Here is a 22,337-nt window from a genome sequence, read left to right as displayed (position 1 = left end):
GAAAGAACAGGCTGAGAAATGAAAAGAAAATGCCCTCTGTCCAGAAGCTGGGAAATTATATCATGGATTCCCCCACTCTTCAAAATACACTGGGTCAGATAAAAAAAAATAATCCATTAATTAACTTGGACATACCTAGAACTATAGTTCAACCCTTAAAATGTTAGCTTGCCAAAGAACAATTAGCTTATATTTTAGCCAGAGCGGGCATCCTTCAACAAATGGTAAAAAACAAAAACAAACAAACAAACAAAACTACAATGGATGAGTTTGTAGAGTCACAGGAATTCCTTACGACAAATAACAGAGAACAGGTGGTGTTTGTCTTTCTAGTGTCCTGGTGCCAAACATTTTCAACATGAACAGAAGGTGATAGTGATGTGCATTTCATTTTTTCTCATATGAATAGAGATTCTCAGTGTGGCAGAACATAGAATGGAGCAGTTGTGGCAGTGCCCAGGAAAGTCCATCAGCTATACCACAAGAAACACAGCTTTATTAATCCTAAAGTCTTTAACCATAAATTGAAAGTGAATTTCCTAAGCTCTTGTTATGTATAACAAAATGCTAACAAAATCAGAAAATCATCTAGTTAGCCCAATTTCCCAGCTAGAGTAATGTGCAGACCAAAAGTCAACTAAATGAAAAAAGTAGTGACTTTGATACTATGTTTTAAAGCTTCCTTCTAATGTTCATCAAAGGAGCTTGAACTAGACACTTTAGATGGAGGAAAATTCTTTCTAGAAATCAAGTAACAGATAGATATTTTATTGAAGTACTCATTTCAGTAGGCTTGAACACATCAGAGGTCATTTTTATTGTTTTACCTAAACGCGTAATTGGCAAGGATGTTCTCAACATCCTCAGAATTTCTATTACCTAATACATGAAGTAAGTTTTCTACACAGTAAAAAGATCAAATAGAATATCATGCCTTTGGAAAAAATCTGAGACTCATACTACTGCCAGTGATTTGATCTTTGAAAAAACGTGATCTATATCCTCTCTCCATTCATCTCATATAAAAGATCAACAGGACTTAGAACTCAGCAACAAAGTTATAATGAAATGATTTTCATCAAATTTGCTGTCAGGGGTGTGATCTTTTCATGGAAATGAATTAATCAACATTCTTGTATTTGGCACTCATCTTATTGGAAAATTCATTTTTCTTAATTTGGATAAGCAGAAAAGCACAAAATCAGTTTGCACCTGCTGGACACCAGCAGTATATATTTTTAATCTATTACAGACACCAATTCTAGCTCTGTGATATAACTCACAACTATGAAGATGATTGTTGCTGTTGTTGTTATTATTATTTCAACATCTCTTAGGCAAAGTGGATAGGTTCACAAAATATGCCAATTCAGAAGGTAGGAATAATTTTAGAAAACTCAGTAAGTTGGGTTTACTAAATAAATTAAATTCCTGAATCCAGGAATAGCACCCAGGTAAGTACATGGTATTTGTAGTAAGACACCATGAAAATTCTCCCAGTTTGCTGCTCTTGTCTGAAAGATTGACTCTCTGCCATAAAATACCAATGACCATGAATCCTGACTAGCCTAAATATTTTGTTGTAGCTGAATCCCACATGGCCCATTAGGCTACATTTTTTATTGTGTCTGGCACGACTTTATCATTTACTAACATTGTTGAATATAGCATTATTCTAAAGATCCAGACAGTTTCAGATACACATCAGCCTTTCCCTAGTAGACACTTTTTTACAATACTCCAAAAAATGTTTCTTGTTCTGATGAGCAAAAGAATTCCAATTCCTTTTATATTATTATTCTATGCAATATAATGTGCATTACTGTAGCACTGAGATGCCAGTTACGCATACCTCTGTCAGCTAGCATAGACTAAAACACTCTTCAATAAAAAAAAAAAGTCAACAGAACACTTCATTGTCTGATCCGGTTGGTGAAGATTGGTCTGGTGCCCAGAGACTTAAAGGAAAGGCAACAATAGAGACCAGTGCGGTAGTCTAGAGGCTGAAGTCCTCACCTTGCACACACCAGGATCCCATATGGGCACTGGTTCTAATCCGGGCAGCCCTACTTTCCATTCAGTTCTCTGTTTGTGGCCTGGGAAAGCAGTCAGAGAAGATCCTGGCTCCTGGTTTCAGATCAGTGCAGCTCTGGTCATTGTGGCAGTTTGGGGACTGAATCATCAGATGGAAGATCTTCCTCTCTGTCTCTCCTTCTCTATATACCTGGCTTTCCAATAAAAACAAAATAAATCTTAAAAAAAAAAAAGAAAAAGCAGTAATAAAAATTTTATACTGACAAGTTATTTGCATTCATATTTTTAGAACTTGAAGACACTTATATTTATCTTTTGCAGATCCTGGGAAACTGGACTTTCTCCACTAACTTTTCTACTTTTTGTTGTTGTTGTTCTTCCTGCCCTTCAGGCAGCAACACATTTATCAACAAAATACATTCTTTCTGTATCATTCCACCTATATTTTTTCCATTTCATCATGTTTTACTCTTCGCTGGTAGAATTATATAAGATCATTTTACTTGTATAGATAAATATCAATAACTAGATTAATCACAGCTGAAATTTTGTTTTCTTTCATACTAGAGCATTTTATCACTTTTATTTTCTTTTTTGGTCAAAGACAGCAGCAAAAAATACAAATGTCACATTTATCTGAATTCAATCTTGCTAAGATGTGCTCTAAACAAAAAGTGCTATTGATTTTTTGAGGGGAAAAGCTCTCTAATCTCTATGTTTCATTTAACTCCCAGATGGTATAACATCCTAAAATACTGTTATCCTGCCACTCAGGGAGCTAGGTACACTTAACGGACAAATGTGTTATAGGAACTCTATCTGACTAGGATGTTCTTTCCTTGAAACAAGGACTGATTCTGCGCTGACAGTGCAATGCCCAGCTCCTTCCTTAGAGCATAATGTACCATTCTCCTAGATAACAGAACAGCTTTTCTTCTGCTGCTCCTTCTTCATGTGCTTCAAAACTGATCAAACCACCCAGGGCTCTTTCATGTCAAAGGGAGCTCTGAACCCAGAGAAAAAAACAACTGTGAGGTCTGAGGCAGAGATGCCAAAATAAATGAGATAAATGGAAAGGAATCTTAGAACAAAAGATAAGCTGAATCTCCTGAATACCTCGCCCCTTGCTGATGCCCTAATGGTTAGAGCTTTGCACAAAAATCAGCGAAGTTGTGGCAGAGAGAAGCAGTACATATACAAGAAGAAGTGGCTCATACAGCTGACCTGGAAGTGCCGATCACACATAAATGTGACAATTGCCTTCACCAGAGAAGCCAATTTTAAATAACAGAAAAATCAAAAAGCATGATGCCCAAGTTCAGACTTGTCATTTGTTTCGGTGATGCAGCATCCTGGTTGGGTGTCAGTTCAAGTCTTAACTGTTCCTTTTCTAACACATCTGGAGAGTCACTGGAGATAGCCTGAGCACGACCTCCTGCTGGGTGTGAGCAACCCACATGCAGTCCAGGCTCATGGCTTCAGCCTTGCCCACTTGGCTATTTTGGCCATTTGGAGAGTGAATAAGCGAATGCAACATCTCTCTCTGTGTCTCTCTGCCATTAAATATAGCAGGATTAAGACATATTGATAGCAGAGCTAAATCAGTTTTCTGGCTTGAGAAAATTAAGAGTTTAAAAATGAGGACATGCAATTTTAATTATAAAAGAAAATTTCAAAGGGTTTCTTGTGAAATAACTTTCAATGGGATTAAGGTTATTGATTGCTTTAAAGAGCTGTGATATGTGCTATATATAGTTTCACTAACACAGAATTCGGAAAAGACACAGACCAACTCACCTATTTTATCATCATTTTTCAAAATATCAATACAATATATCCTGGTGGAAAACAACTCTACACACACACACACACACACACACACACGTTAGTAACATAACTCAATTGTTATTTATACCAAATTTAAAAGCCTCCTTTTTATGAAAAGTATTCAAAATAATTCTATCTGGGTTTTAGTAAGTTCCAATACAACTTAGTTTTAGATCTACTAATAATAAAATTATTTACAAATTCATGTAATTTTAATTTTTGTTTACAGAGAAAGGATTGCTTGAAAACCATGAGTTTTGCAAAAATATATTTATGACCAAGACTAAATCTGAACATATTAATCATTGACATTTCACTTTTTAAATATTTTCTCCTAACTTACAGAAAAGGAAAACTATCCATTTTTGCATTTTTCATATTATAAGACACATGCTACTTTAAGATTCATATTGTTGGAATTCAGTTCTGAAAACGTAAGTGCTGCCAAGGAATAAGAAAGAAATTCGGTCAAGAGCAATTATATCAGCTTCTAACTCATATCAAATTTTACTGTCTGGGCATGAAAGGTGAGGTCATCATGCATATTTTTGAATGTAAGTTACTTAATTAATATAGCTAACTTTCCAAGCTAAAATAAATTTATCATAATCAGGATAAATTTCAGCTTGATATCCTGTTGAATTAAATTGTTTAGGGTCAAGGAAGTATTTAAAATTTAATAAAATCTTTCAGCAGCTGTATTCACTTTGAAAAGAAAATTTCCTTTGCTTCTTTTTTGTTTTTATGGTTTTATTGTTAAAATTACATGATATTTGAACAAATGTTTCAAAAGAAATTAGCCATCAAAATCTCAACCCATAAATATTCTTAATTTAATATATCATGATAGATACTTGGGGAACATGTCTACATGTTTTCCTCTGTTGGGTATTATCCTAAAAACTGATATCTATAAAATATTTCCTTTTAATCAATCTAAATTTCTCACCAGGGTCTCTTAATTCCTTCACACAGGAAAAGAAGATGACATTATATTAGCCTCTCATTTCTGTACAATTCTCTTTGTAAATATTATACACAAAATTACTAAACTCATTTTACAGAAATAAAAACTAAGGTTCATACATATCCAGATCATAACAAAATGAAAACCCAAGTAAACTGCTCTCCAGACCAAAGTCTGTGAAATATAAACTATTACTTTGAGGCTGATGTTTTTATAATTATATTATAATGTTATTTTGGAATCTGAGATTTAGGTTTAAAAAACAAAGCTGTACAAAACAAACCAAAAATTAGAACAGTATATACTAACCTTATCAAAATTGTTTATTCTTAGCTACTACAAATAATTGAAATGACCTTAACATTTAAGCTTTGGACAGTCATCAACGGTAAGAAATGCAAATAAAGAAGGATTTCAAAAACTAGATAATGTAGTGCTCTAAAGAGAGTCCAGGGAAACCACCATTTCTCAATGTGTCAATTTTTCAGTAAACTGTTTGTATTAATTATCCCCATACTAAACATTGTTTTTTCATTGTTAAACTACAGAAGCCAATTATGTTAACATGGAAATCACATGTTAAGAATAACTGATCCTTACATAAACCTTGAAATAAAGTTTTTGCATAAATAGGCTCCTCCCATCTGTGCTATGCATAATGAACTAAAATGAGAGAACAGATATGGAAGAGACTTAAATTTTTGCTCATTCACTGACAGATGGTCTTGCACAAATCACTTAGAATTTACATTCACTGGAAGTAACTAGCAAATTTCCCTGAAAATGGAAAGAATCTAGAGAACTTTTGAAAAATCTCCATGTGCATATGCTACCTGGTGAAGATGCCATGGGAACACCCAGGCCTGGGATCCAGTCTGGACATCTAGAAAAAACATCTGATTTCAATGTACAACAAAAATTTGAAAGCCACTGAATTCATTACAGCCTTTATTCAGCTACTGTTAAGATGAAGAAAGTTAGAGGAAGTTTAGTGTATGATCAAAGGTTTGTAAACAGATAAAAAACATATCAAAAGTTAATGCTGAACAGACACACACACACTTTTTTTCTTTGCCAGATTCACAAAAGTAGTTTTAAATTTTTTTTTAATTTTATCTTAAAATGTCTTCAAAATTATTTCAATTTTATCTTTCTTACTTCTTTTCTTTCTCTATTAAAACTTAATTCATCATTTTCATATTTTTCACAAAATTTTAACACCATATTTAATCTCATCTCTATACTAACTAGAAAAGTATATTAGGATTAATATACATAAAATAAACAATAAAGTCAAATATATATAAAAGAAGTCTTTCCACAATATTTACATTAAGCAACTTACTTCAAACAAAAAGTACACACCAGAAATTTGCTCCAATTCTGTCATAATGTTTAGAAAACCAAAAACCTATTCAGTAACATTCTTGACTGGATTTTGTTCACAACTTCATAACACCAAGTTGTTTATTTGCTAACTTTTAAATCAACATATCGGTTTAGCCAGCTTATACACAGAACTGTTATAATGCTAGCATTTTACAAAACCTTTTATATAATTAGGCCTACCAAAAGGATTGTGTAACTCATGTAATTAGAGTAAAAATAACACGCTACCAAATTCAAAAGAACGCTGTTGTGTTTGTTGTTCATATAGACCTTAATGAATTCATTCCCAATAAATCCTCATATTTCACTCAGTTTTAAACAATTGCAAACCTACTTTACCACCTGCCAGAGAGTTCTGTATTGGGATCATTTACCTTTGCAGGTTTATTAGCATCCATGCTCTCTTTGAATTTCTCCTGCACAGTTTCTGCAAGTTGACAGAGTAAGGCCCCATTATCCAACTTCTCCATGAAAGTTTCTGCTGTTATCTCCTTCCCTGAATCAGCAACAACAAAAATAAACAAACAAAAAAAAGCATTGTAAAAGCATGATCACTCTCCAACAGAATGTCATATTTAAGCTAAATGTGCTTTTCATAAGTCTTTTTTTGAAAATGTATTTTATTTTGTGAAAGTCAAAGAGAGTTAATGAGAGAGAGGGAGAAACAGAGAGCAAAATTTTCCAGTTGCTGAATCACTCCCCAATTGGCATCAATGAAATCGGAGCTTCTTCAGCATCTCCCACATGAGTTCAGGGTCCCAAGGACGTGAGCCATCCTTTGATGCTTCCCTAAGTATATTAATATGGAGGTGGAAAAGAAACAGAGCATTAGGGACTAGAACCACCAGCCATATGGGAAATTGATGTTACAGACTTGAGTTTTACGTGCTTTGTCACAATGTGAGGCCCTTTAATATGATCTTGACGTTAGTAATGTGTCTTTAGCTGTAATAATCCCAATGTTTTATAGTTTAAAAACATAATTCTAACCCATAGTTACATTTCACATTAAACAGAGCAAAAAAAAAATTATTATCCAAGGTGAAAGTTGCATCTTTGTGAACAAATATTATGGCATTGTTATCATCCCTCAAAAAGACGTTGTACCTTTTAGCTATCCACCTTATACCTATATACCCCAGCACTATACATACGAAAATCACAGAAGAGGGAACCAAAAGTTGAGTTTATTTTCATAGTGTAGAAAATACACTTACAGATAGAATGCCAAAAAAAAAAAAAAATTCAGTTGTAAATTCAACTCTGTATTGTATCTAACGTTTAAGGTTGGAAATGTTCACTGATGGAGACTCACAATGCAGATACTGTGGCCAACAGTGCTCACTGTGTCTTTTGACCTTGCAGTGGCCATTGCAGCAATCACGAAGCAGAAAGCAGTTACTCAGGGAAGCCTGAACAGTTGAGGACCGGGCCCTATTGCCTTTGACTAAGCCACAACGCCCAAAAAGATCTGGGTAGGAGCAAAGCACTGTTTTGTTTTTTTGTTTTTTGTTTTTTTTCTGGTTACTTCTCTATTAGACCCAGTACCTGTACAATAGTGTGGGGAAAGCCTGTGCCCAAAGTTGAGTGTATATGTTATCCATGTTTGAGATGTTTTAGAGATTAACACTCCTAACTTAGCTTACACAAGATTTATTCACATGCACAAAACAAGAAAAAGAAATTTTAAACCTGCATCAGTATTACCTTGTAGAACCAGGATTACAAATGAAGAATCACATGAATTTCTTTTTTTTTTAAAGATTTATTTTTATTATTTTTTATTGGAAAGACGGATATACAGAGAGGAGATACAGAGAGGAAGATCTTCCCTCCGATGATTCACTCCCCAAGTGAGCCACAACAGCCGATACTATGCCAATCCGAAGCCAGGAGCCTCTTCCGGGTCTCCCACGCGGGTGCAGGTTCCCAAAGCTTTGGGCCGTCCTCGACTGCTTTCCCAGGCCACAGGCAGGGAGCTGGAAGGGAAGCGGGGCTGCCGGGATTAGAACCGGAGCCGGGCATGCAAGGCGAGGACTTAACCACTTGCGCCACCGCGCCGGGCCTCACATGAACTTCTAAAAAGTAACCTCATATACTCGCTAATCATGTTCTTATTTGTTCCTCCAAAATTAATTTCCCCCAAATTTCTGTCTTTGTCCGGTTCTATATTTCCCTACATTTCAAAAATATCTCCAATTCCTTGTTGCAATTTCCTTTAATTTAAAAATCCCAACTCCTTCCCTTTATTTTTCATGCCACAATCTAAAAAAGACTTGAAATCTACACCTTTAGCACAGAAACAGTGGCTTTTCCTGTTGCAGATATGAAACACATTCACTGATATAATTAACACTGCTAAACATCACTCTCACTGCCTAATCTCCAGCTACTTCTACGCCCTTTAACGCAAATCCAAAGGTCTCTCCATCTGTCCCTAACCTCCTCTCTACCGTGCCACCTTGACACCTTGCTGCAACCTCTTCATGCAGCCGTCATGCAGGTTTTCTTGTTAGTATTGTCTTTTTCCTGTCACAGACCCAGCTGTCAGTGGCCTACCTGGACAAGCGCTATGTCTCCTTTAGTCACATTTCCAAAACGAAATTCTCCAAGTGCACACTGATCTCTTTGGGGTATAATCACACTCATTAATATCATTTCCTTTGGTATTAACCAAATACTGTATTCTATTCCCAACAATGTATTTTGTTTAAAAAAAGTTTGCCTTGTTCAATTTGCTAAAAACTTCTTGACATATCCGTGATACATCATCAGATGACGTACATGATAGAAATACATGCATATATGTAATTTTCTGTATCTCACATATAGGGAAGGACATCTTACTAACAATAGTAAATGCTTTTTAATTGTGTTCAATGTGTGTGTGTATTTTAACAAATAGAGAAGTAAACTGCTAGAAAATCTGAAGAAAAGACTAAATATGATTTTAGTGTGAGCAAATAAGTTAAAATATTAAAAGGCAAGTATTTTGGGGGCCCAGCGAAGTGGCCTAGCAGCTGAAGTCCTCGCCTTGAATGCACCAGGATCACAAATGGGCGTCATTTCTAATCCCGACAGCTCCACTTCCCATTTAGCTTCCTGCTTGTGGCCTGGGAAAGCAGTCAAGGATGGTCCAAAGCCTTGGGACCCTACACCAGCTTGGGAGACCTGAAGAGGCTCCGGGCTCCTGGCTTTGGATCGGTTCATTTCTGGCCATTGCAGTCACTTGGGGAGTGAATCATCAGATAGAAAATCTTCCTCTCTGTCTCTCGTCCTCTCTGTATATCTGACTTTGCAATAATAATTAAAAAGAAACAAGACAAAGAGTTCAATTCCACGAATACTAAATAAATACATCTCAACTGGAGCAACATACTCTCTTCTTGAAGTTAAACTAACAATATCTAACTTGTTTAGATTTCAAGACACATCTGTTTTAAATGATTTTTTTCCTCTTTGGGAAAAGGGCAGGTGAAAAGAAAAAAAATTATCATTTTTTTTCAAATGTTCCATCTCCCCATTGAATAATTCACATTTTAGCCCCTAGTCAGGATAATGACTTCTGCAAGTGGCAAAATATGAACAGGTATAAATTTACACCACAGAAGTAGCTGAGCGTACCACTTACATATCAAAACTGCATATAGCTCAACTCAATTCAGAAATGACACTAAAGCCCCAGCACAAGAAAATGTATATTGTGCATTCACCAGGTTGGCCTGAGTTTCCTAACAATAGAGAGAATGTTATTTTGCCAACAGGAATCCAAATTAAATGTTACAAATAGTTTCTTCGGCCCAGCACAATAGTGTAGCAGTTAAAATCCTCGCTTTGAACGTGCCAGGATCCCGTATGGGCGCCGGTTCTAATCCTGGCAACCCCACTTCCCATCCAGCTGGCTGCTTGTGGCCTTGGAAAGCAGTCAAGGACAGCCCAAAGCCTTGGGACCCTGCACTGGTGTGGGAGACTGGAAAAGAAGCTCCTGGCTTCTGGCTTCGGACCGACTCAGCACTAGCAATTGCAGCCACTAGCGGAGTGAATCATTGGACAAAAGGTCTTCCTCTCTTTCTCTCCTCCTCTCTGCCTTTCCAATAAATAAATAAATAAATTGTTTAAAAAATAGTTTCTTAAAAGTATAAGTTTATTCAAATGTGGTTAAATTTCAAATAAAGAAGGTAAACTCTTAGTGATTATGAATCAATTGAAAGGCTTTTTTTCCCCTACATTTGAAGCAAAATTTGCATATTCTTATTTCCCCAAAGTTTAAGGAAATTTGAAGATTCCATTCATAATTTTAAATGACAAAATTATTACAATTATCTGAAAATAACTTGCGCATAGCACAAATAGGGATGACATTAACAATTTACCAAAAACACACAATTGACGTTATGCCTGAATTTTTTAATTATCCTGATTTTCATGACTACTTGAAGGAGTTCACACTGAACATCTGTATCCAGTGAAAAAATATATTAGGTGTCAATTTTCAATTCTGTATATTTTACAACTTGTAAAGGTAGGAATTTCTTTTTTGGCTAAAATAAAGACTCTTGCATACTTTATAGTTGAACTATATGTGCAAATGAAGGAAAATGTGAGACTTCGAAATTTTTTTGTAAGAAAACATTAAATGTAATGTGTTTTCCAGCTGATTAAGGGTCATTAAGTACGCATTTTATATGTGCTGTGTAACTGTAAGAAACCAGTTATTATCCCTTTACAGAAAAATACATCACTCCTTATTACACTTACTATGGCCAATCAAATGTAAAAGAAAACGCAGGATATACATTGAGTTGAATTTAAGCGTGACAAATCCACAAGAATGGGCTGTGAAAATTCAATTACAAGCCTCAAGTTAAAGTAATACTACAAGGAAAAGTACCTCTGCTACAGACGTAGATCGTCTTTAATCTGAATTGTGTGACTGGCTTGACATATCAAAGCATAAATATCAGAAATAATGAAATTCTAGCACCAGAGAATCATGTGTTTCCAAACATTCCCCATCCTTTTTAGGCTGTCGATGTTTAAGGAAGGAAAGGCCATGAATGTATATAATCTAATCATCTTGGAATAGTGACCTGTACTAGGTTGTAGAGACAATAGCCTTGAAGTTTAAAATAACCAACTCTAGAAATGTAATTTTTCCTCCCTGAGTTATAATGCTGAACTTTGGGCTTCAAACCGTCTAGTCAATAATAACGTACAGGTTTCCAGTAGACAAAGATCAGGGGATTGAATTAAATATTAAGATTAACTACTATCTTTTAAAATAACAGGGCTCAATTTTAGGAACTAAACATCCTCTGCAATAGTTTTTCACCGTACAAAATCAGCATGCATGTTTGTGCACTTCAATCTTATTCATCTTAATTTTCGTGAAGATTAAGCCTCGATCTTACAAGTGTTTTATATGGGAGCTGGTTGGAAAGAAAAATACTCTTAATCTTTCAATGGTGCTGAGAAATAATTATTTTTTTCCAACACATTCAAAGATTTGAGACTCTCAAATAATCACATTTGACATTTGAAAATTCTATCCAGGTTTTAGTCTAAGTACAGTATAATGCTGTGAGTATAGCACATTTAATCATCTCATAAAACTGTGAGGCAGATGCTACTACTATATGAACCTCACAATAATCAAATTGAGGAGTGCAGGTTAAGGAGCTCATCTAATTGCATGGTTGGCATATAGAAGCAACTAACAATTGGGGTAGGTGTGATGGCGCAGTAGCATAAGCTACCACTTGGGAAGCCCCCATTCCACACTGGAGTGACAGGTTCAAGTCCTGGCTGGTTATTTCCAGTCCGTCTCCAGCTTCCTGTTAATGCTCACCTGGGAAGCAGCAAGTAATGGCATAAATACCTGGGTTCCTGCCACCCACATTAGAAATGTGAATGGTGCTCTGGCTTCTGAATGCTACCTAGCCTAGACTTAGCTATTGCAGACACTTAGGGAGTGAACCAATGGGTGAAAGTTCTTTCTCTGTCTTTCAGATAGAAATCAATATTTATAATGCCTTACAAAAAAGAAAGAACTGAAATATTATATATTGGACATACTAATTAAAAAGCATCTGAATTTTCTTTTAAAACATATTTATTGCCCGCAATGAAGGAATCGGGACTGGATATGAAGTGTACTCCTGAACAACATGGTGGAATTCAATATCAGGGGAGGGATTTTTGGAGCTGTTGGGGAAATCCCAGAGCCTATGAAACTGTGTCATAAAATGAAATTTTTAAAAATATTTATTTATTCGCAAAGCATAATTGCAAAGAGGGGAGAAAGGCATGTAGGTATTGCATCTGTTGGTATAGCCCCCCAGTGGCCACATTGGCTGTGGCTGCGTCATACAAACACCAGGACTGCTTCCGTGTCTCCCACGTGGGAACAAGGGGACCAAGTACTTAAGACATGCTCTGCTGTTTTCCCAGGTACGTTAGCAGGGAGTTGAATAGAAAGGTGAGCGTGGCAATGCTGTACACTGCAGTTTAACCACAGCAATCGTCTCCATGTTGTATTCCCTAAATGTAATTAAAATAATTCAATATAATTTGATTTATAACATCTCTCATGAATGATTCAAACTTCCTACCTATATTCAAGCACATTTACCTAAATCCTAAATCCTTGAGAACAACTCTATTGTTCTTTGGTGTTGATTTGTTTTTTTGTTTGTTTGTTCGTTTGCTTTTGCATTTTAAAGATTTATTTATTTTTATTGGAAAGGCAGTTTTCAGAGAGGAGGAAAGACAGAAACGAAGATTTTCCTTCTGATGATGCACACCCCAAGGGAGCGCAATGGCTGGAGCTGAACCAATCTGAAGCCAGGAGCCAGGAGCTCTTCTGGGTCTCCCACACGCGTGCAGGGTCCCAAGGATTTGAGCCATCCTCAACTGCTTTCCTAGGCCACAAGCAGGGAGCTGGATGGGAAGCAAGGCTGCCTGGATTAGAACCAGCGAACACATGGGGTGCTGCTGTGTGCAAGGCGAGGACTTTAACCACTACCCTATTGCACAGGGCCCAACTATAATGTTTTAATGCTCAACAAATATACTCCAAGTGAATCACATAGTGTGGTTAGACAAACATTAAATAAAGAAAATGATAAGTCATCATTTCCAAATTATTAAAACATACCAAGTAGAGATGATTCTTTAGCCTACTGGTTAAGTTGCTAAACAAACTTCTTCATACTGCATCAGACATCCAGCTCCAGCTCCTGCCTCAAGCTTCTATGTAAAGCCGTGATGAGCACTGATGATGGCTAAAATAAAAAGGGCCCTGCCATGCACAGTCCATATCTGGACTGAGTTTCAAGTTCAGGTATCCTTGTGGACACCTGAGGAGTGAACGCGCAGATGGCGAAGCTTTCCCCACTCCTTTTCTCTCCTTGTACCAAAGAAAAATGCATACTAGTAAAATAAACAATTCCAGAATATTTACGTTACACTATTCACTTCAAAGTTACATCAATAACAATCTCTGAAACGACAGTAGCAATCGTAAAATTAAGACAGTGTAATGGTCAGTTGAATGATGGGAGTTTCTATATGCTGTGTCTGCTGAGCAATAACATGCAGCCTGCTCAATGTGGCAAGACTTATAGGTACAAGCATTCATATTCGAAGACATGATAAGGACAGGATTAAGTAGTGAATGAGCCACAGCTGGGTCATGACAAAAAATAAGATAAAGTGGCTAACCAGATGAGAAATAGGGATATTTCATACACAGCACAGGACAATAGACACAGAAACTTCTTGAAACAGAAGGATGAGAGGGTCATCATGATTCTTTCATTATCTTTTCTGAATATTTGTCAGAAAACTGCCCCATAGTGCCCATTGTTAACTACCCCATAGTGCCCATTCTTAACACAGTACTGACTAGAGAGTAGGTGATTTACACATTACTCGAGGTGCTACTGGGGCTGCTTGCATTCCATACTAGGGTGCTGGATTTAATTTCCAACTGCACTGCAACTTTCTGATGATGTATACTCTGCAGAGCAGATGTACCCAGCGATATATGGACACTCAATAAGGAAAGACTACACAATGACCTGAACCACATCTGTATGCTACCTCCTGAATAAATCCTACATGCCTCAACCTGTGTTCGCCTTAGCTGCCTACTTTATCACAGGAAAACTAGCATTTTAAATTCTATTATACAAATTTTAGGCACATAAGCTACAAATAAATGTTGTCCTATAATAATGTCCACCCAATCTTTCACTTTATTCTCCATCAAATCATTCTTGTCCATCAAAAACTATGAATTATATTTTAAGCAACTGTATTTTTCAAATGATGTTTTATATGGCATGATAAGAAAAATTGTACTTAGAGTACGATTAACACTCATATCGAATATACAAAGAAAAAAAGTCACATTTTAGATGTCCTGGGGAAAAGAAAATGTTTCACAAATAAGGTCCTATTTGAATATTACAATTGTAGAACTTTATTGAGTGCTCTATTTTGGTTTATATGTTCCTTCTTTTTTTTTTTAAAAAAAAAAAGACTTATTTATTTTTATTTGAATTCAGATCGAGAGAAGGAGAGATAGAGAAAAAATCTTCCTTGCACTGGTTCACGCCCCAGATGGCTGCAGTGAACCCATCTAAAACCAGGAGCCCAGGGCCCCTTCTGTGTCTTGCACAGGATTACAGGGACCCAGGGACATGAGCTATCTTCTCTTGCTTTCCCAGGCCATCATAAGCACGGAGTTAGATCAGAAGTGGAGCAGCCAGGACAGCAATCAACGTCCAAATGGGATGCCTACACTGCAGGCAGAGAATTAGACCACTAAACCGCCATGCTAACCTGTGTACATTTGTTTCTTACTCAAATATTCAGAGACTTTATACGAAGGCATGATAAATTTTAAGTTAACTTTCAAAACATGTTTAACTTTCAAAAAGGGAGAAAGCAAAACTTAGAACAGAGACTCTTCCATCTGCAGGGGTGTAAGCTCATTATTGATCTAGGTCTATGCATATTTGAGAGAGCTCAGCAGGCTCCTTGCCCAAATAGTATGGGGCAGCATAGGTGAGAATGAACTGTGGCAGAAAAACAAACAAACAAAAACCTGCCTGCAAATGATTCCATTATTCTTTTCATGCCACTATCCCACTGCTTTCTCAGCACCATTTGCAGGGAGTGAATCAAAAGCAGCACAATCAGGCTCTGAACTCATTCCCACACTGGATGACAGCACTGCAGACTGGGACTTAACCCACTGCACAACAGCATCTGTACCCTTATTTTTCAAGATTTACTTAATTACTTCGAAAGTCTAAATTACAGACAGAGAAAGAGAAATCTTTCAGATTTTCTAGTTCATTCCACTTCTGGCCCAAAAGCACTGCGCCAGGCTGAAATAAGGAGTTCAGAGGCAGGAGCTTCATCTGTGTCTCCCAGGTGCACTTGGACCATGTTTCACTGTTTTTCCCAGGCCGTTAGTAGGGAACAAATGCAACAACCAACATGACCTGGAACCTATGTGGAATGCTGGCACGGCAAGCGAAAGCTTTACGCACTGCACCACAATGCCAGTTCCCTCCCTCACTTATCACCACTATCCTAGTACGGATTTCAGAGCTTTAAGTACTTTACCATTTTAAACGTTGCAACTTACAAACAGGACATTTTCCAAGTTACTATGAGGATAGTCCCTGCAAGTCTATTAAACATGGCTATCTAATTAGCACAAACGCAAGCCAGTTTAATCTTAGGATTCCTTTCTGAGATATTTTCAAAATCTACGAGTTGCATTTGTGTTACAGCTACTAGCCTTAAAAAATGCTTAATCTGCAAAAGATAGGTCATTCATTTATATAAACTTTCATGTAAATCTCCCCGTTATGCAAACTAATGACCTCAACTGCCCCAAACTGGGACTAAAGAGATGGATTTCTTGGAAACTTAGAATTCTGGAGCTGGAAAGGACATTAGGGCTCAGTACTCCAATGCCTTCATTTTATAGTCAAGGACACTGAGCCCAGAAAAGATAGCTGAGTGGCTTTGGGCAAGCTTCCTACCAAGTGGCAGAGCCAGAAGCAGAAGCCAGGTCTCCTGACACCCAGTTAGGAGCCAGGTCTCCGGGCTTTTCATCCAAGGATCTTTCCATTACACATTCGGATTCTCTGTTCTTTGTGACTGTCTTTTGACCACGCACACCAATCAAGCTGCTTTGTAAATGATCATACTGACCAAATAAGATGCATTGAATGAAAGTCATGGGGTTATGCTTGTAGAATAAAGTCATATTCTCATTGATCACACTCTTTCTCTAATATTTCAATAGCCCCTCATTGATCATGTGAGGAATTATAAGCCCCTCAATGTTTCCCTCAAAGCAGCATAGTACGTGGCTAAAATAAGTCACAGAAAACTTCTGCTTTCTGCATGCCTTCAGCTCTTGCAGTGTATCAAATTCCCTCCTACTCATTTCATGTACTTTGTTACTTTAAGGTTTTAGACCTATGCTGTGGCTGGGTAGCCTTTTTCAGTCCAAATGCAAACCTCTTTCAAGAGAATGTTGACCCTTTATCTCCATTGCTTACATTTTACATTTTAGTTGCAATAAATAGCTTTAATGTATCTGAATAAGTTCTGTATTTAGGTACACATGTAATGTGTTATTTGCTAACGTTCCCCACGCTTTATAAAAACAGGTAGTGTGTCTGTTCTGAATCAACACTCTGCCATCCAGTGTCTGGCAAATGATTAAGTTGGTTACCAGTCAGTGACTGTGTGCAAGGCTCGCTCTGATCATCTGGTTCAAATCTCTAACAGTGCTCTGAGGTATTAGTGTTATCTAAAAACTGAGTCATAGTAGAACATGGCATTTACATAATGTCATTGTAAGTGGTAGAACCAATATTGAAACTGAAGCATTTTTGTTCAAATTTATGTTATTAGAGAGGGGAAGAAACACAGAGACAGAGAAGCACCCACTGGTTCATAAGGAAAGGGAGAGAGGGAAGAGGAGTTGAAAGGAAAGAGAAAGACTATAGTCCATCCGCTAGTCCATCCGACAAATGCCCAATTGGCTGAGCTGGCTGGAATAGTTTGAGGGTCCAGAGTTCAATCCAGGTATCCTACAGAGGTGGCAGGAATTCAAATCCTTGAGTCACTGCCTGTTGCCTCCCTGGATCTACACTGGCAGAAAGTTCAATCCAGAAATAGGACAGAGATATTTTGCCCACTCAGCTAAATGCTCACACCCTCTACTTTAAGTAACCATTATCTTATAATATCCAATAGTCAAATACTGATTGAATAAGTAAATGAACTTATAAGTCTAATTAATAACTCAATGGACTATATAAATAGAATCAAAATAATACATTAGTGTCTACAATATGTCAATAACTATTTCAAGAACTATACACACTTTAATCATTCACACCAATGACAACCTACAAAGTAGATATTACTGCTTTTGCCACTGCAGAGATAAACGGAAGCACAGAAATGTGAGGTATCTTGCTAAAGATCATCGCTGTAAAGGGCCTGGCTGGAATCAAACCCAGGACGATTATTTTCAGAGTCTGTGTTCTTACTTTTTTAAAGATTTATTTATTTATGTATTTGCAAAGTCAGATATACAGAAAGGAGGAGAGACAGAAAGGAAGATTTTCTATCTGATGATTCACTCTCCAAATGACTACAACGGCTGGTGCGGAGCCAATCTGAAGCCAGGAGCCAGGAACTTCCTCCAGGTCTCCCACGCAGGTGCAGGGTCCCAAGGCTTTGGACCGTCCTCAACTGCTTTCCCAGGCTACAAGCAGGGAGCTGGATGGGAAGTGGAGCTGCCAGGATTAGAACTGGTGCTCATATGGGATCCTGGCATGTTCAAAGCGAGGAATTTAGCCACTAGGCCATCGCACTGGGCCCTGCTGTTACATTTTTAATACGTACTTGTGATGCCCCAAATTTGAAGTCAGATAGCTTGCAGCAAATAAGTTAGTAAAATGACAAACATTAATTAACCTCCAAATGATTAAAAACAATGAAATTAAATCTAATAGTTGAGGCTGCAATTCTGTTTTCTCAGTGACAGTGTCTTAGAGGTCATAAACTGTATTTAGGCTCTTTCCTCGGGTCTTAAATCATTTTTTTCTAAGAAGATCTAATTTTAAAAGTGGATTTTCCAGTCTGACAGGGTAGCATAGTGGCTAGGGCCCTTGCCTTACTTGAGACAGGATCTCATATGGGCGCCAATTCATGTCCCATTGGCACCTCTTCCCATCCAGATGCCTGCTTGTGGCCTGGGAAAGCAGGCGAAGATTCCTTGCTCCTGGCTTCTGATCAGCTCAGCTGGAGCCATTGCAGTCACCTGGGGAGCAAATCAGTGGATGGAAGTTCCACCTCTCTGTCTCTCCTCCTCTTTGTATATCTGACTTTCCAATAAAAACAAATAATTTTTAAGTGGATTTTCTAATCATATTGACACTTTCAAGTATGATTCCATTTAGCATGTTTGAAATGTTATCCGGTGACATTGTTTGCAAAATAAAAACAAAAGAGGAAGCTTTAGTGCAAGGTGGCATTTTTTTTTTTTTAAGGATACTTACACTGGTACTGCCAATCAAAGATAAACTGAAAAGAATAATTGTAAGTCGAAATTGGATGACTCTAGCCATTTCATTTTAACAAAGAGGAAATGTTCTTATTCCTGGATTTGGGTATTTGATGGTTTCAGAAATACTCAATAAAACTAGGGCAAAGAAAAGCAGTTTTAGAAGGTGGACCTTGTAGTCTGTGGCCTATGCACAATGTCAGAAGAGTAAGTGTAATTAATCAGCTGCAAGAAAGGAAAGAGTAAATATGACCTGCATCATGATGAAATCAACCGTTTGACCACATATTTGGACATTTCAGTACATGTCTCTGGAAGTACTAAGCACAATTTAGACAAGAAACTTAGGTCTATTCATTTAAATTTTCCACATATTTCCAAAATAAAGTTTCCAAAATAAAAAATACAAATAATGAAAATCTTTCTTTCCAAGGTGCTATCACATGCTTAGGTGAGGGACACTACAGAAGGAAAAAAAAAAAACCCAGATACTGTTATCTTTTTCACAAAATGAGATCTTATAACCTTACCTAATAGATTGGTTAACCACAAGGCCAGATCTTCTTTCATCGGTAGCAAATTAGCTTCATGTCTGCTGGCCAACCATTGGCTGTACTGATGCATATCAGAGAGGCCAGGTCCACCGCGTACCTTTGGACTCAGAGCTGTGCACATTATTTATCCACTTGTAATACCTGTTTTGGGAAATAAAAGAGAAATTGCTTTTCATTTAGACTTTCCTTATTAAAATTTTGCCACCATAACACACTAATCAACTGAAATCATCTGTTTTATGATGACAGGTCAAGCTATTAATGATTAAACTAAGTGTAACACTATTTGCTTTCTCTGTGCTGGCCCTCTAACTTTCAGCCAACCACCACTAAGTAAAAAACAGCAGCAATCAAAGGTCAAGCAGAAAACCAAACAATAGGCACTAAGCTTATGTGAAAATATATATTAGGAAACAGCCGTCGGTGAAAGCAAGAAATTCCACTTCCATAAGCATGGTAAAAGTGATTGGATTCAAATCCAAGTGTGTGATTAACACATTGTCTGTGTTAATCTTTGACAACATAAATTTCCACATGCTTTTAGGGCAGTCTTGGCAAAAGTTATTGTCAACTCACAGTCATTACTCTTGAAATTTCTGCTTATAAGATTAAGCACAACTTGTTTGACTGAGGTGGCCATGCAATCAACAGACTTGCAATTTACAGAATGGAATGGAAAACAGGATAGGAGGTCCGTTCAAAGAGTGCCCGCATCTCTCAAATCACAGTGACAAAAAGGAATAGATAACATGACCTAATCAAGATCACACATCTGGATTGCAGCACTCAGCCATACAGTTGCAGAAGGACACATTTTAGGTCAGAAAAAAGCCAATGCTACAATTGCACACAACATTAACAAGTACTACAACAGGTGTCTGATCCTTTGTAGTGCGCTTCTTGTCCCTTTGTTTTCTTCCTCTCTCACTGGTTACATACTAGGCATTGCTTGAAACCATCTCAAAATACTTAAATATCTCATATCTGTAAAAATAAAAGATGATTTTATTAATATGATCAGCTTAAGAGTAGCCTAAATACTTGAGTTGTAAAAAAAAAAAGAATTGAATCAATTGTTGACCTTGAATGTAGAAGTTTTCTATAAATTACTTATAGGATTTAAGGCTGCAGAAGTAATATTGAAGCAGCCAAACTAACAAAATCATAATATTTAATAACATGCAAGAATTAACTTTGCAAGAAATAAGTATGCATATGAAAAGACCAAGTGCTTTATACCCAAATAAAAATAAAAACTGTTGCAACAGGCAAGAAGCAGGATTTATATGATATGGAATTTCAGCTATATTTCATTATTTGTGGTATTTTAAAGTTTTCCTACAAATTAGGTAATTTTTGGCTGTTGTTTTTTGAAACTTTGCATATCATTCCTTTCCAGGTAAGTGAAAAATGTAATTCACTTATCACAGACTATTTTATTTCAAAGAGAACTTTGAAATAGTTTTTCAAAGAGGACTAATTAAAAAAAATTAAGATATTGGTGTTTAGAAAAATTAAATTGTAACTCTTTCCCAAGTGTCATAAAAAAATAAGAGTAAGCAACTAGAAAATTGAAAGTATATGATTTAAAAGCACAAAGTCATCCCTGATCACTCTTGTGATTTTTGGTTAAATTATCATAAATATTCTGTGTATTCTTTGCATATCTAAGTATTGAGGTGAACAAGAGCAAAAGTAAGTTGTTGTGACACACATTGTCATATGTTATTAAATTGTCAGGAAGGGAATCAGAACACTGCCATTATTCTTTCACAGTTAATAATGGCAATACTCACATACAACACTCTCATGTTGTCCCCAAAGTCACTGATTAAACACCAAAAGCCAAATGCTTTTTTTGCCCCAGATATTGGAAAAATATATTCAGTCCAAGGAAAAGAAAATATTTCTCTATAGCTAATTAGAATTTCTGCAAGACAGCTAGTCTCAGAAGCAAGTATTTCAGCAAGAATACATTTAAGCACATGATTCTTACATTTAAATACTAATTGAAATCTTAAAAGGGTTACCTCTAAAGTGCCTTTCTTCTCAAGACACAATCTCTCCCACTACTTTCCTGAAAACGAGATGTGGTAGTTCAGTAACTTTACCTACACCCTATTATGTGCTCCGCCACTTCCATTTAAGCACCAGAGTCCTATTTTGCTCTAAAAAGGCAAGAAGACACCTCAGACTCTGAAGCTCATTGTTCGGCAAAGAATTCATCCAGGGATAGTTTACAGTAAGCCTAATGACATGTAACAAATTCAATGAGCCAGAGGGACACAATCCTTTCCCTCAATACTTCTAAACAGTAAAGTGTTTATTTTCTGTGACAGTGGCACATTTATTTCTCATGTATTCTATCCTGTGTTTTGCCAGAAATGTAATTCACACTATCTTCTAATATTTACAGAGGATCATTTGCTAAAAACAAAGCAAAAAAGTAATAAGGCAAGTTCCAATTTTTATATCATCACAGTTTTATTTGGGACAGAAAGCAAAACAGAATCACATTCCTCTATCAGGCAGAAGTGAGAGTAAAAAGGTGAAAGGGGTAATTAATATGCAAAAATTAAATAAACATGATAAATATTTAGAAGCGGAAAGTCACTATCATATAAAGCTTCTCTATTTACTTTCATTGTGAAAAGAACTTGGAGCACCAATCTAATTTCAGTCCTTTTTCATATTTCAAGTTACCCCCTAAGCGTGATTGAAAGTCAAAAAGTGGAGACCTTTGATTTGGATTTGGCTAAAGCAATGTAAGACATGGAACTGCATCCAGGTAGCAGGATCAAAATTTAGAATTTGGATGAATTTACTCCAAGGTAAAGTAGTTTCCCATTGAAACGATTATAATGTGGTAGGGGAGAAAAGAGGATAAATCAAGGCATACTACCCCGATAGCATGAAATTACTGAAATATTCACTCAAGTATTGTCAACCACAATAT

General features: G+C 36.7%; 1 protein-coding gene across 2 annotated transcripts in view; it reads right to left on the bottom strand.

Annotated features, from left to right (window-relative positions):
* The window catches only part of GAS2 (growth arrest specific 2), a 109,629-nt gene extending 90,034 nt beyond the window's left edge, over positions 1-19,595 (bottom strand). For both annotated transcript variants that reach the window (XM_040980285.1, XM_040980284.1), the window contains exons 1-2: positions 19,358-19,595; positions 6,592-6,713 (exon numbers count right to left, since the gene is read on the bottom strand). In XM_040980285.1, coding sequence (XP_040836219.1) covers positions 6,592-6,713; positions 19,358-19,502 — 267 coding nt within the window. In that variant the 5' untranslated portion in view covers positions 19,503-19,595. The remainder of the gene's footprint in view (positions 1-6,591; positions 6,714-19,357) is intronic.
* Positions 19,596-22,337: the final 2,742 nt, after the last annotated feature.

The sequence above is a fragment of the Ochotona curzoniae genome, unplaced genomic scaffold, assembly GCF_017591425.1.
Source record: "Ochotona curzoniae isolate NIBS_2020 unplaced genomic scaffold, NIBS_Ocur_1.0 contig_3432, whole genome shotgun sequence".
Lineage (NCBI taxonomy): Eukaryota > Metazoa > Chordata > Mammalia > Lagomorpha > Ochotonidae > Ochotona > Ochotona curzoniae.
This window is presented reverse-complemented; position numbering and strand designations above follow the sequence as displayed.